Raw genomic sequence first — 14,334 nt, forward strand, 5'->3', positions numbered from 1 at the left:
CGCAATCATGAAATTTGTAATTGTTAAAAAACGTAATAACAACGATCCACCCCCTTACATGAAATCTGAAGTTCACATATTCCAAATCTGACGTTCACATATTCCAAATTTTGAAATGCATGAATCTGAGATTAAACTTTAGCGTGCCCAATTCAATCCGATCTCTCGTTAAAGGCTCTTCAGAAGACCAGTTTGGCACCTGCCAGAAGTCTGGGCTAGAAAAATAAAATCCAACATACTGTGTATATTTAAGCACAAAATTACAAAACACACACACACGCGCGCACACACACAAATTAACAAGCACCAATAATGTACATAAAGTTTTAAACGCTCCCACCCATCCCTTAAAGTACCCTTAAAAGTAAATCAGGGCTCACATTTTTCTGAAAAGAAATGAGACTTCTCCACGCCTTATGGTTCGGTTTACTATTTTACAAGGAGAGGTTTGAGTCTTTAGTTTATGGCTCATGATTATCAAAACGCTGCCGGGGGAGGCGGGGGGGGGGGTTGCAGGAAGAGGGACAACATTGCAAAAAACCCACCACCCCCTCGCTGAATGGCCTCCCACAACCCTTCGCCACTGTCGCTGCTGCACCCGTGCGATTGTTGTAGCTGCCATTTCACGTTTCCAAGACAAGAGCAAGTGGGACAGTGCAGCTACGGGGGATGGAGGAAGGTGCCCCCCCCGTTAAGGGAAACTACGGCTCATTAATAACCACGCCACGCCCCTCTCACCTCTGGCGAGATGACAGACACCCCGTTCAATGAGGTCCCCTGCCTGAGCAGTTTTGCACCCACAACTGTGCAGTCATGCAGTTTAGGGCTTTCTAACATGGAGTGTAGGCTTTGGCCATGATCCGTCAAGAGCAGGTTTGGACAACTGTAAGTGTATGTGTGTGGTGAGGGGGGGATTGTGGCTGCCCCACTTCCGGACTACCGGATGTTCCACACGTTGGACGACCTTGGCATAGAGGACTGTGCAAGTGAATTCCAAGGTGCGTCGGCCCACCTGCACGGCCCCAGAAAATCCGGACGGCAACCGTACAGCTTGGCCTTGTAATGGGATGGAATTTACAAATATAAAACTCTATGTAAACGTTACAACGGACAAATGGACGTCCGATGGGGGGCAGGACGGGGGGAGGGCAAGCATGTCCAGCCCCACTTTCTGGCATTGCACTGTAGCTGAACCACAGTTCTAGTATGGCTGAACCAGTGGAGGCTGGTGACTCCGGTGTCAGTGGGGTGGTGAATCCTGTCCGGACTCTAAAGGAGCTGTCCAAGGCGCCTTGAATACCTCCGTTACGAGTTCGGACTGGTTCTGGCCAAAACCTGGAGCGGATTCAACGCCCCGCTGACACCGGAGCCACCAGCCTCCACTGATCTGAACTAGAGATCGGAGGAGAGAAGGGGGCAACTCTGAGATTGGGGCGAGGGAGAACTATTATATTCCCCTCCCCTCCCAGATTTTCAGGCCTTTGAGATCTGATATGCTGTGCTAATAAATGGTTAACTAAGTTTAGGCTTGATTTCAGTCAATCTTACACATTTCGTCGTCGTCCCCCAAATTTGTTTTCCAGGGGGGGAAAGAAAATACAAGTAGGGGGGGGAGAGAAACAATGGGATCAGTTCCCCGTGGTTTCAACATTTCTCGAAATTTTGCACCTCAAATCCAGACCGGCCCTGAGGCAATTTGGTCATGTCCCTGTGTAGCCCTGGCACATCCGTGGCCCTTTTGTAACGGCACGGCGACAGACCGGGGACCCCTAGATTCACAGCCAGAGAGATTCTGGCACTAAATTAGCTCAAAGGAGCAAAAAGGAGATTACAGATCAGGGCCACTTGAATGGTTTGCGCCCCCCGGCGTGCGTTGCAAAACGGCAAGAAGTTCCGAGCGATCCTTCTTGGAAGGGTTGGATACTGCTTCATGGATGCCCAAAGGCTTCAGTTCGTAGTGCCTTCTCTCCAACCTAACACCCTCCAGACGGGTTTGACTGCAACTCCCATCATTCCAAGCTGGGAATGATGGAAGTTGCAAGTCCAACCCGACTGGAGGGTCCTGGGGAGGCAAACTCTGGCTTACGCAATTGGGATGAATCATAGAATCATAGAACAGCGGAGTTGGAAGGGGCCTCCAAGGCCATGGAGTCCAACCCCCTGCTCACTGCAGGAATCCACCCTAAAGCATCCCCGACAGATGCTTGTCCAGCTGCCTCTTGAAGGCCTCTAGTGTGGGAGAGCCCACCACCTCCCTAGGTAACTGATTCTACCGTCGCACTGCTCTAACAGTCAGGAAGTTTTTCCTGATGTCCAGCTGGAATCTGGCTTCCTTTAACTTGAGCCCTTTATTCCGTGTCCTGCACTCTGGGAGGATCGAGAAGGCATGACCCTGAAGAGGAAGGAAGAGGCAAACTCTGGCACCCATAATTGCCTGCCCCTGTTGTGACCAGAGCCACCCACCCACCCCGGAACTGCACCCACCTAAAAAAAAACCTGGAGCTTGCCCGTGTCTGGTTCATTTGTTAGGGAACGTGTCTGTTTGGGGGAGCCAAGTTCTACGCAGCTCAGTGCTGCCACGTGCGTTCCGTGGCCAAGTCCAGTTTGCTGCCTCCCGACAGGCAGAGTTCCAAGAGGAAGCACGCATGGGACCAAACCCTCAAGAAAAAAAGCAGAAGGAGAAAGAGGAAAGCCCTGTTCTCCCACTGTTCCCGAGGGCACGAGTTGCCCGGCCCACACACACTGCGCACCCTGGGCCCTGCAGCAATCTCAAACGCGGAAATCATGCATCGGATAACAACGACAACCGCTCCACGCAAAAGGCTCCAACTGCATTCGCTTTACAAACCAATTCGAGCGTCTTTGGTTTTACTTCCCGCCCCGCCTTCAAAAAAAGTGGACCAACAGCAGCAGCAGCTAAGAATATCCAGCAAAGGATTTTCAGGTTCCTTTCACTTCACGGTGTTGGCAAGTTTTTTTTTTTAAAAAAAAATCATCTGATTGTAATTTCAATGCAATGATTGTTTATCTGACAGCATCTGCTTTCATTTAAAAAACACACACACACACACAACAGTGCTCAATTAAGGGTGCAAACCATTCATTCACGTCCGGGCGTTAAAAGGGGAGAAAAAGTGTTCTGTCCACTGTGAGCTGGTGTCTCCCTTTCTTCTGCACTTTCTCGATAAGTCAAGTGATTTGGGGAAAAGAAAGAGGGAGCCTGTTCCCTATGCTCTATATTGCAGCCACCGACCTGAACACTCAGCCAACCTCATCCACATACTGGGGGAACAGTTCAAAGTTCTTTGGTCCCTGGACCCACCAAGAAGAAAGTCTGTAAGAAATATATGAAACGAACAGTTTCTCCCCTCCCGCCCCCCCGGTCCCTTCCGTTTTCTCTGCCCCTCTTATTTACAAAGAGAAAGGGAGGCTGCTGTGTTGTTTTTACAAAAGGAAAAGCGTGTAAAAAAAGGAAGAAAAAGAATCACCCCCAACGAAACACTGAACATTAGAAAACCTGGTAGACGTAGACTATACAGAGCTCTGGACGAAGAGGTGACGCTTGACATTTCCGCCGAAGCACCAGGAATCGTCCCCAAGGCCCCCGGGCCCCCAGATGTGGCAAAAAACAAAACGAAACGCGGAGGTCTGGCCACTTGCTCGTGACCACAGCAAGAGGGAACTCTCTCAGCCTTCCCACTGGAAAGCGTGGGGGGGGGGCGGTGTGCGCACACGTGCACTCTCAGTCCAAAAACCTCTGGCACGCTTTTTTCCACCGGCAGGCTGTGCACCACTGGTCCCGGTGCTCGATGCCGTAAACTTTGCGGCACTTCTTGGCTTCGCCGCGGACTTTCCTGCAGAACAGCAAAAGAGACAGGGAGACGCGTGAACACTCCTTGCCTGCTGCTTGACCATGGGCCCTGAACCCGGGACCGTCTGTGAAGCACCTTGGAAAGCTCCTGGTTGAAGTCGGAGTCACCAGCCTCCACAGTTTCAACCAGAGGCGCTGGGCATTGAACCTGGGTCTGTCTGTCTGCCTGCGCACCATGTGCACTACCATTAAGCTATGTCCCAACCCTGAAGAGCTCATTGCTTACAAATGGGTCGGATCCAATGGCAGCCGTCCACCAGCGGAACGGAAACAGCAGAACTGAAGGGATTTGTTATTATTTGTTACTATCATATTTATTTATATCCTGCCTTTTTCCCCAGTACCTTTTTCCCACAATACCTGACGGAACGCCTCTCCCGACGTGAATATACCCGGTCACTACGTTCAACATCTAAGGTCCTCCTCCAGGTGCCTACTCCGAGAGAGGCTCGGAGTGTGGCAACAAGGGACAGGGCCTTTTCGGTGGTGGCCCCCAGACTCTAGAACGATCTCCCTGGCGAGGCTCGCTTGGCACCAACGCTGCTATCTTTCCGGGGCCAGGTTAAGACTTTCCTCTTTGCCCAGGCATATGGCGGCACATCTTAATCACCCACATGTTTAGTTTTTTAACGGTTTTTAATGCTTTATGTGTGTGTGTTCTGTGTTTTAGAATTTTAAATTTTGTATACTTGTTTTTATCTCAATTTTAGAATTTCTGTAAACCGCCCAGATAGCCCTGGCTATGGGAGTGGTATATAAGTGCAATCAATCAATCAATCAATCAATCAATACTGGGACTCAAGGCAGTTTACAAGATTAAAACATGTACGAGGTTAAAACATTTCCCCTCTCCATTGTTTCCGTACTGCATACCCCCACAAGTCTGCTCTGGAGGCTTGGGGTCACTCCAGAGCAGATGTGTGGGGTGGGTGGGTGGGGAATCGCAGCAAAGAGGACTGCAGGCGGGCGCCAACCGAAGCCTCGTCACGCAACACCCCAATGGGACCTACTCTTACATAGTGTTTTGCATCCACCGGGTGAGAACGCGTCCCGATTCACTCAAGAGGAAAAATGGAGAGCGAAGCGCTGGTGCTTTGAATCTTTATTTTTATTTTCAAATCTTCAATGCACTCACTCTGCGCGTTTCGGGCAAGTGTCCTACGTCAGGAGCTACATGCGAAACGAGTAAAACTGCCAGTTAGACACAGGGCCGGTGCCAGACTATTTTGCGCCCTAGGCAAGGTGAGCTACTTTCACACACACATACACACACACACACACACACACACAAATGCCAACTTTGATTTTTAAGAACAGATGTTTCCTGGAAAAAATAAGAAGCACAAAACTTGAAACTGCTAAGTTTATTTTAAAGTGCAAGAAATACGTCATGCCAATTATAGCAAACAAATTGGAAAGGAACGTCTAGGTGTCTAAAATGCATTATTTAATAGGGATATCACATCCAAATCATCCCCCCCAACTCACACACGCGCACGCACACACACTCAGCATCACTCACTCCAAACAAACACACGCATGAACACATGCATTCAATCAAAGACCCCATGCACCCCCATTCACCCATACATTCTCTCTCTCTCTCTCTCTTCCGGGCGCGTTCCAGAAGTCCGAACGTGGAGCCGCCCCACCCCCACCCCAGCATCCCTGGCTTTGCTTAGGCTGGGCGCCATCTTGCCCACCCAGGCCCAGCTGAATCCTTGGGCTGGGCGTCTCACAGCCAATGCATGTGACTGCTGCGCTGTGCCCGGCGCCCCTCTTAGTTTGGCGCTCTAGGTGGCCGTCTGAGTGGCCTCTATGGTGGCACCGGCCCTGGTTAGACTCACACACTGACTTGAAAACGAAGCATAGAAAGGTTCAAAATGTTTCACGTATTTAATTGTCAGTTACATTTGTTTTACACGTTCAACTTTGAACCTTTCTGCGTTTCATTTTCAAGTCAGTGTGTGTCTAACTGGCAGTTTTACTCATTTCGCATGTAGCTCCTGACGAAGGACACTTGTCCGAAATGCGTAGAGTGTCATGTCTAATCATAATGGCCCTATGTCGGGAGAAGGTGTTTCAGGTAATCAATCAGAATCAGAACTAGAAGATGCAGTGCCAGACACCAGCCAGCCTGTACCAGTGGGGGAGGAAGCTCTCACAGGAGAGGCCTCAGCTGGAAGTCACCCCCCCTCCAGAGCTTATCTCTTCAAGGCCAAATCCTACAAGCTCAGTGGAATGGGAGGAAGCTTCCGGGAGCGAGCATTTTGACGTGCTAACTGATGCTAGGGTCCGCCGGAAGCTAAAACGCTCAGCGCGGACAGAGGTTGTGAGAATCATAGAATCATAGAATAGCAGAGTTGGAAGAGGCCTACAAGGCCATCGAGTCCAACCCCCTGCTCAATGCAGGAATCCACCCTAACGCATCCCTGACAGATGGCTGTCCAGCTGCCTCTTGGAGGCCTCTAGTGTGGGAGTGCCCACAACCTCCCTAGGTAACTGATTCCATTGTCGTACTGCTCTAACAGTCAGGAAGTTTTTCCTGATGTCCAGCTGGAATCTGGCTTCCTTTAACTTGAGCCCATTATTCTGTGTCCTGCACTCTGGGAGGATCAATAAGAGATCCTGGCCCTCCTCTGTGTGACAACCTTTTAAGTATTTGAAGAGTGCTATCATGTCTCCCTTCAATCTTCTCTTCTCCAGGCTAAACATGCCCAGTTCTTTCCGTCTCTCTTCATAGGGCTTTGTTTCCAGACCCCTGATCATCCTGATTGCCCTCCTCTGAACACGCTCCAGCTTGTCTGCGTCCTTCTTGAATTGTGGAGCCCAGAACTGGACGCAATACTCTGGATGAGGCCTACCCAGGGCCGAATAGAGAGGAACCAGTACCTCACGTGATTTGGAAGCTATACTTCTATTAATGCAGCCCAAAGGAGCATTTGCCTTTCTTGCAGCCATATCGCACTGTTGGCTCATATTCAGCTTGCGATCTACAACAATTCCAAGATCCTTCTCGTTTGTAGTATTGCTGAGCCAAGTATCCCCCATCTTGTAACTGTGCCTTTGGTTTCTATTTCCTAAATGTAGAACTTGGCATTTATCCCTATTAAATTTCATTCTGTTGTTTTCAGAAAGTCGGGAGAGATTACACCAGAAACTAGCACCACCGCACCAGCCGCTTTGAAGTTATGGACATTTGAGACGCCATTTCTTTTCTTTTTGAACAAACAATTGTCTTGCTTAGTTTGCATACTGTAGTTTTGCCTAGGGGGTCGTTTCACAGGTTAAAGGTTGCTTGAAATAAAGCTTTGTGGATCACTTAACAAGTTTCCTCATTTCTCCTCCCATTGAAAGCAGGAGCAACTGAGAGACGCGACACAGAGCGAGTACATTGAAGATTTGAAAATAAAAATAAAGATTCAAAGCACCAGAGCTTCGCTCTCCATTTTTCCTCTGTTTGGTGGTGCTTCCTTCCCTCGCTTTTGCACCTGCACTGATCCGCTCAGACCACAGACCAGCGTTGCCTACTGCTGGCTGATGTCCAAATGCTCAGGTGCTCTAGTCTTTCTGAACCTCCCATCTTCTGTCTTTTTTTGAGATGCAGGGGATGCATCCAAGGACCCCCTGCATCTAAGGTAGGTGCTCAACCGCTGGACTACGGGCAGATGAAGCTGCCTTATCCTCAGCCAGACGGCTGGTCCATCAAGCCCAGTCCTGGGGCCTCCAGAGTCTCCCATCAGGACGTCCCCACCACCTGCTCCTTGATCAGGAGATGCCATAGACCAGTGGTTCCCAAACTTTTTCAGGTTACCGCCCCCTTGGTCCCACAAACTCATGCCCAGTGCCCCCTGGGAGTCCATTGGGGTCGGGGAGGGAGGGGTTAATGGCAGCGGCAAGCCCCACATCAAGGAGTGCCTGGCGGGGCCAAAATGCTGCTGCAAGAGAACGCATGTGCTTAAAAAGCAGGTCAATCACAGCAGTATCCTAACTTAATTTTTTTTTAAAAAAAAAATCCATTTTTTGCAAACCTCTGCTATAAGGAGGCACTCTGAGGAGGGCCTTAGATGATGAGTGTAGTATATTTGGCTAGGGTCATGCCAGGAGAGGCACTCCATCAGCCCGAGTTGTCCGGAGCCGTGCTGCCAACAAGAACCTCCTCAATCCACACATGTAATAATACCGTTTATTAATAGTCCTTTTAACTGTGAATTGAAATGTTTCAAAAGCACCAAAACGCTAATAAAGACACATACCCTGCTTGGTGTGCCCCGCCACGCCGGCTCCAAACAGAGGTGTTTGCTCTCTTTTCCCTCCCTCCCTCAGCAAGCCTGGGGTGGGTGCTTCCCATTTAAAGGAGCTGCGCTCCTCATTAGCATTTTGGTGCTTTTGAAACGTTTCAATTCACCATTAAAGGGACTCTTCTTAAATGGTATTAATACATGTGTGGACTCTTCCCCTATATGGCTTAGGACCAAACTACCTTCTCCCATAAAAATGTCCCTGGGTTTTAAGACCTTCTGGAGAGGCGCTTCTCGGAAAAGACCACCTCAAGTGCCCCCCTGCCACTCCCTTGCCGCTTAGCGCCCCCCTATGCAATCCCACCACCCCCAAGGGGGCAGTACCGCCCACTTTGGGAACCACTGCCACAGACTGAGCCTGGTGCATCCTGCAGGCGTTTCACCTGGCTCTGTCTGCCCCCTTCCCCACGACATACCAAACACAACAAGAGGGTTTAAACGTGCCCGATATCTCCAGGCAAAGTCCAACATAGGTCAGAAAAGCCAGCCCGTTTTTGTTCGTGCTAAAGCAGCCGATCAAACACCAGCCGTACGCTTCCCCCCATCCCCACCCCCCCGCTCAGCCTGCCCTCTGCCCCTTCTTACCTGGTGCCGCTGGGCGCCCGAGGAGGGGACGCCACGATCAGGTGGGACTTCAGCACGGGGGGCGGCGGGGGCGGGGGCTCGCTGAAACTCAGGGACCGGCTTCGAACCTGAAAGCAAAGAGCCCTCCGTTTTGTTCAGGATTCAGGACTGGGTTTTATGGCTGTGGACAATCATAGAATCATAGAATAGTGGAGTTGGAAGGGGCCTACAAGGCCATCGAGTCCAACCCCCTGCTCAATGCAGGAATCCACCCTAAAGCATCCCTGACAGATGGTTGTCCAGCTGCCTCTTGAAGGCCTCTAGTGTGGGAGAGCCCACAACCTCCCTATAGGTCACTGATTCCATTGTCGTACTGCTCTAACAGTCAGGAAGTTTTTCCTGATGTCCAGCCGGAATCTGGCTTCCTTTAACTTGAGCCCGTTATTCCATGTCCTGCACTCTGGGAGGATCGAGAAGAGATCCTGGCCCTCCTCAGTGTGACAACCTTTCAAGTATTTGAAGACTGCTACCCTGTCTCCCCTCAGTCTTCTCTTCTCCAGGCTAAACATGCCCAGTTCTTTCAGTCTCTCTTCATAGGGCTTTGTTTCCAGACCCCTGATCACGATGGGGGCTGCAATCCCAAAACATCTAGTGGGTCATAATTTGCTCACCACTGCTTCAGACCCTTCACAGCTCCCCTGCCAGCATGTTCTAAGATTGGAAGCCCACATGGCCCAGCAAGACACTGGAGACTGGTGTGTGTTTTTCCTAAATGTCTTTTTCTTTTAACTTACAAAGTTCTTACTTCTACCACATCTGTATTTATTTATTTTTAAAGCCCTGGCTTACGTTTCGGGGCAGGTGTTCCCATTTTGCTTCCCGCATCAATCGGCACAGACTCCTGAGTTTGCTATTAGAGGGAAAGGTCCCTTTTCAAAGCCACCCAAGTCAGAGGCCGCCACCATATTCTGGGTCAGCAAATTCCATAAGCTAGCCTTCCCCAACCAGGTGCCCTCTAGATGTGTTAAGACTCCAACTCCCATCATCTCCTATGCTGCGAGTTCGAGTCAACGCATCTGGAAAGTCCCATAGCAACATTGGAAGCTGCCTTCTACGGAATCCAGACAAGATGGAGGTGCTTGCTGACAAGGGCCCTGACATGGATTTGGAGGTGTGTCAACCAGTTCTGGATGGGGTTGCACTCCCCCTGAAAGACTGCGTTCACAGCTTGGGGGTGCTTCTGGATCCGTCGCTCCAAATGACAGCCCAGATAGATGCAACGGCCAGGAATGCCTCCTATCAGCTTCGGCTGATACGCCAGCTGCGCCCCTTCCTAGAGTCGGAAGACCTAAGGACAGTCGTGCACGCGCTGGTAACTTCGAGGCTTGACTTCTGCAATGCGCTCTACATGGGGCTACCTCTGTGCCTAGTCTGGAAACTTCAATTAGTCCAAAATATCTCACCCAGGTTGATCACCAGTACATCTAGGGGTGATCACATTACACCAGTTTTAAAATAACTCCACTGGCTGCCAATTAGTTTCTGGGCGAAGTACAAAGTGTTGGTTATCACCCTTAAAGCCCTACATGGTTTGGGTCCAGGCTACCTGTGGGATCGCCTTCTCCCGTACAATCCGCCCCGCACACTCAGGTCCTCTGGGGAGAATTTACTCCAGCCAGCTAAAATTAGGCTGACAACCGTTACCCAGAGGACCTTTTCTTCTGTTGCCCCCAGACTGTGGAATGGCCTGCCGGAGGAGATTCATCAACGTAACACTCTCTCTGAATTTAAGACCGCTTTAAGGACTAGCCTTTTGCGGCAGGCCTACCCAGATGAATATGAAACCAAGATTTTTTAAGATGTGTTGATTTAACATAAAAACGTACGTAAGAAGTGCCCTGATGCTGGATCACACCAAGGGTCCATCTAGTCCAGCACTCTGTTCACACAGGGGCCAACCAGCCATCGGCCAGGGATGAACAAGGCAAGACATGGTTCAACAGCACCCTCCCACCCATGTTCCCCAGCAACTGGTGCACACAGGCTTACTGCCTCGAATGCTGGAGATAGCACACAACCATCAGGGCTTGTAGCCCTTGATAGCCTTCGCCTCCAGGAATTTATCCAAATCCCTTTTAAAGCCGTCCAAATGGGTGGCCATCACTACATCTTGTGGTAGTGAGTTCCATAGTTTAACTCTGCGTCGTGTGAAGAAGTCCTTCCTTTTATTCACCCTGAATCTCCCACATTTGTTGTACTAATGTTGTTCCCCGCCTCGATCCAAAGGGAGAGGTGGGTAAGAAATAAATAAATATAGTAGTAGTAGTAGTAGTAGTATTTGGTCTATCTAGCCCAGTGCTGTCAACACGGTCTGGCAGCAGCGGTTCTCCAGGCTTCCAGGCGATTCCACCTGCCCTTCCCGGAGGTGCTGCTGGGAATTGAACTGGAGATCTTCTCAATGACCTGATGCCACCACAGCAAAACAGGGCCCTCACCACCACCACGCCCCCTCACCACCCCCATAGCACGGAAGTGGCCCTCTGTGTCGATCCCTTCCCATGTTTAACCAGGACGCTGGACTCACCGGTGAAAGGGTGGGGATGGTGGATGTGGCAGCCGCCCAACTGATGCTGGTAAAGATGTGCGGTGAGACAGGGATCTGGATGGACGGCAAAGCCTGAGCGGGGAGGGAGGGAGGGGGAGAGGGAGAGAGGGAGAGAGAGAGAGAGCGGTTTGCATTGCTGAATGAATGAATTCACGAGGGCCCGGCTTTTCCAATGCTCGGCGTTCCGATTTCTCTCCCTGCACCACCGCCGGAACAGGAGCAACGGAAGGAGAAAGGGGGCGTGGCCAACTGAGTTCCCCCAGTTGACCACGCCCCCTTTCCTTGGCCCCGCCTTTCCCCCCCAACCACACACAAGAGTTCCTCCTCCCCCAATTCTAAAAGTTTGATCCTACAGCTTAGTGAACCGCCCAGAGAGCTCCGGCTATTGGGCGGTATAGAAATGTAATAAATTAATTAATTAATAATAATAAATAATTAGTTATTGGCATATTTTAGCTTTAAGCTACCTGATCTGTTGTCAGCCCCGCCCACGGGGCCCCCTGAAAAGTTCTCCAAAATGGAATTCAGCCCTCGGGCTGAAAGGAGTTCAACCCTCTTGGGTTATTTATATTTATTTATTTATTCATTTATTTATTACATTTATATACCGCCCCGTAGCCGAAGGTCTCTGGGCGGTTTACAACAGTTAAAAATGGTAAACATTAAAAGTATACAAAATTTTAAAAAACCATCAAAAACATTAAAACAACAGTATAAAAACAACAGTATAAAAACAACAGTATAAAAACAGCAGCATCCATTTAAAAACAACAATTCTGGGGTCCGTTAAAAACAAACTTAACGTTGTTAAATGCTGTTAAAATGCTGTTAAAATGTTAAAATGCCTGGGAGAAGGGAAAAGTCTTGGCCTGGTGCCAAAAAGATAGCAGCGTTGGCGCCAGGCGGGCCTTGTCGGGGAGATTGTTCCACAGTCCGGGGGCCACCACCGAAAAGGCCCCCTCCCTTGTTGCCATCTTCCGAGCTTCCCTTGGAGGAGGCACTTGGAGGGGGACCTTAGATGTTGAGCGCAGTGGGCTGCATCTCCCCAATGTATTTACTGAAAAGCCTAACCCAAGCCTGGCTTGCTGTCCCTGCTCCAGGTGGTGTACGAAACAGCAATCCAGGAATTTAGCCCTCCGTGATCAGAGGATGGGGGCTGCTGTGTTCCGTGTGTCTAAAATCCCCGTACTTCTGCGATGGAAAAGTTCCAAACAACCCAGTAGGTTTTCAAAGAGTATGAGATGGGAGAAAGGGGTGGGTATATTGGTGACCGTATCACTGTCAATAGTCACATGTAATATGAAAGTGACTACATGTGACTCCTGACATCCCTTTCATGTTCCATGTGACTCCTAACATCACTTTCATTCATGTTCCATGTGACTCCTGACATCACTTTCATTCATGTTCCATGTGACTCCTGACATCACTTTCATTCATGTTCCATGTGACTCCTGACATCACTTTCATTCATGTTCCATGTGACTCCTGACATCACTTTCATTCATGTTCCATGTGACTCCTGACATCACTTTCATTCATGTTCCATGTGACTCCTGACATCACTTTCATTCATGTTCCATGTGACTCCTGACATCACTTCCATGTTCCATGTGACTCCTGACATCACTTTCATTCATGTTACATGTGACTCCTGACATCACTTTCATTCATGTTCCATGTGACTCCTGACATCACTTCCATGTTCCATGTGACTCCTGACATCACTTTCATTCATGTTACATGTGACTCCTGACATCACTTTCATTCATGTTCCATGTGACTCCTGACATCACTTCCATGTAGTTCCATGGCTGCCAACTGTCTCTGCAGAGGCCACCAGTGAGGGAGGAAGCAGCAGCCAGGCACCTCTCCACCATGCCTGGGTCCAGCTCCAGCTCAGAGCCCCCTCCCTCCTGCTACCAACTGTAACTGCTGAACTTTCCAACTAAGATTGTAGTGCCTGAATTTGCTTTCCTTTCCCCCCTCCTCCTCCTCCTCCTCCCTCCCAATCCCCTTTCCTTTTGTGTCATGTCTTTTAGATTGTAAGCCTGTGGGCAGGGACTGTCAAGAAATACTTTTGTAAGCCGCCGTGAGAGCCTTTTTTGGCTGAAGGGCGGCATAAAAATCCTTAAATAAATAAATAAATAAATGTTCCATGTGACTCCTGACATCGCTTTCATGTTCCATGTGACTATTCACAGTGATACGGTCACCAGCATACCCTCCCCTTTCTCCCATCTCACCGTCTTTACTGTAAGGGGTCAAGGTAAGTTTTTTCCGACTTCTTTGTGGTTTTCAAAGGGTGCCACGTATCCGCGGGGGCTCGTGGGCGCTGCCCTACCTGGTACGCATGGTCGGCTTGGATGTGCCAGAAAGAACTGGGGGCGGACTGGCTGAGGGCGCTGCTGGGCAGGTGAGGCTCGAAAGGGGTCACTTGATCCAGAACAAGGGCCTCCAGCTGGGATGGAGGCTGCTGGATGACAATGGGGGAGGAGGCCGCCGTGGGGCTGGGAGCCGTTGCCGGTGGCTCCGGAGGGGCCTCCTCCTTCACTTGCACCTCCGTGTAATAGAAGTCCTCTTCCCTCTTCCGCTGGTCAGAATTGGCGCCATCCCTGCAGTGATGGAAGAAAGAAGCAGAGAGGGAATAAACAAAGCCCAACCAACGGGGAAATACCAGCAGGCTGCCTGTAAGCGCTCAGAGCCCCGTGATGGCTGTGAACCGGCACTGCGTCACTTACATGACGCAGCCGCAAATCCGCAGCCACCGCGGGGCTTTTCTGCGAAGCCGTGCAGTAAAGAAGCCGGGGATTTATCCCAACTTTTTCGGTGGGAGCGAGGTCACCCCGGCTCTTCCGCCATCTGACCTCGCTTCTTGGCCGATTCAGGGGCAGTCCTGGCAACCAGCAGTTGGTTACCAGAAGCCAGAAAGAGGGCAGGGGGACGGCTCCAGTACCTGAATCATAGAATCATAGAATCGTAGAGTTGGAAGG

General features: G+C 50.2%; 1 protein-coding gene across 2 annotated transcripts in view; it reads right to left on the reverse strand.

Annotated features, from left to right (window-relative positions):
• Window positions 1–3,390: 3,390 nt before the first annotated feature.
• Window positions 3,391–14,334, reverse strand: part of ZNF395 (zinc finger protein 395) — a 42,925-nt gene continuing 31,981 nt past the window's right edge. For both annotated transcript variants that reach the window (XM_063123746.1, XM_063123745.1), the window contains exons 7-10: window positions 13,686–13,956; window positions 11,321–11,413; window positions 8,758–8,864; window positions 3,391–3,854 (exon numbers count right to left, since the gene is read on the reverse strand). In XM_063123746.1, coding sequence (XP_062979816.1) covers window positions 3,743–3,854; window positions 8,758–8,864; window positions 11,321–11,413; window positions 13,686–13,956 — 583 coding nt within the window. In that variant the 3' untranslated portion in view covers window positions 3,391–3,742. The remainder of the gene's footprint in view (window positions 3,855–8,757; window positions 8,865–11,320; window positions 11,414–13,685; window positions 13,957–14,334) is intronic.

This window comes from Elgaria multicarinata, chromosome 4 (genome assembly GCF_023053635.1).
Source record: "Elgaria multicarinata webbii isolate HBS135686 ecotype San Diego chromosome 4, rElgMul1.1.pri, whole genome shotgun sequence".
Lineage (NCBI taxonomy): Eukaryota > Metazoa > Chordata > Lepidosauria > Squamata > Anguidae > Elgaria > Elgaria multicarinata.